Genomic DNA, 745 nt, shown 5'->3' with positions numbered 1-745 from the left:
TCCCCAGCCACTGTTCCATCCCTCCTTAAGTGGACCCAGAAAGTACAAGCAAGACTTTGTCCCATAAATCAGACCATACCTTCAGTGCTTGCTTTTAACTGGAACATTGGATCACCCATTGCAAGTAAAGTCATGGCAGCTTCAGCACTTCCATCATTAATTCCTGCAAAGTTGTTCACACATGTTGGAAGTCACAAGCACATTATCCAGAAATCCACTTATCCTTACTCAAAAAGCATTTGACACTATCATCAATATACTGAAGTAAATTTTTTTTTAAATTGTTGCTCTTCATGATCAAGATGCTTGTAGACAGACAGCGATTCTCATTCACTAAATTCAAACTATTGTAAACACCAAGCAGCAACATTATTCCATTTAATGGCATACCGAGTACAGGCAGCAAGGTGTTGGCAGCAGGGGGGCTGCCCTAAACACAGCCAGTTTCCCGTGGGACACAGCCGAGCCTGTCAGCCAAATGGTGGCATCTTTGGGAAACATATTTAAGAAAGGGGAAAATGTTGCATAGCTTTGAAGAGTGAGGGAAAAAAGTGTCAGAAACAACCCTGTGAACACCAAGGTCAGTAAGGAACGAGAGGGAGGAGGTGCTCTATGTGTGGGAGCAGATATTCCCCTGCAACTGGTGGAGGAGACCTTGGTGGAGCAGATAGATATTCCCTAAAGAAATTGCACCCTGTAGAGGACCCATGGTGGAGCAAACTTATCTTGAAGGACTATATCCCAT

The 745-nt window shown here is 43.8% G+C and overlaps 1 protein-coding gene across 1 annotated transcript in view; it reads right to left on the bottom strand.

The window, feature by feature from the left end:
* Nucleotides 1–745, bottom strand: part of BDP1 (B double prime 1, subunit of RNA polymerase III transcription initiation factor IIIB) — a 52,441-nt gene that overhangs the window by 14,769 nt on the left and 36,927 nt on the right. The window contains exon 31 of the mRNA XM_035888461.1: nucleotides 80–163. Coding sequence (XP_035744354.1) covers nucleotides 80–163 — 84 coding nt within the window. The remainder of the gene's footprint in view (nucleotides 1–79; nucleotides 164–745) is intronic.

The sequence above is a fragment of the Egretta garzetta genome, unplaced genomic scaffold (genome assembly GCF_000687185.1).
Source record: "Egretta garzetta isolate BGI_Z169 unplaced genomic scaffold, ASM68718v1 scaffold271, whole genome shotgun sequence".
NCBI classification, from domain to species: Eukaryota; Metazoa; Chordata; class Aves; order Pelecaniformes; family Ardeidae; genus Egretta; species Egretta garzetta.
The sequence above is the reverse complement of the archived record's forward strand: the minus strand, read 5'-3'. Positions and strand labels throughout refer to the sequence as shown.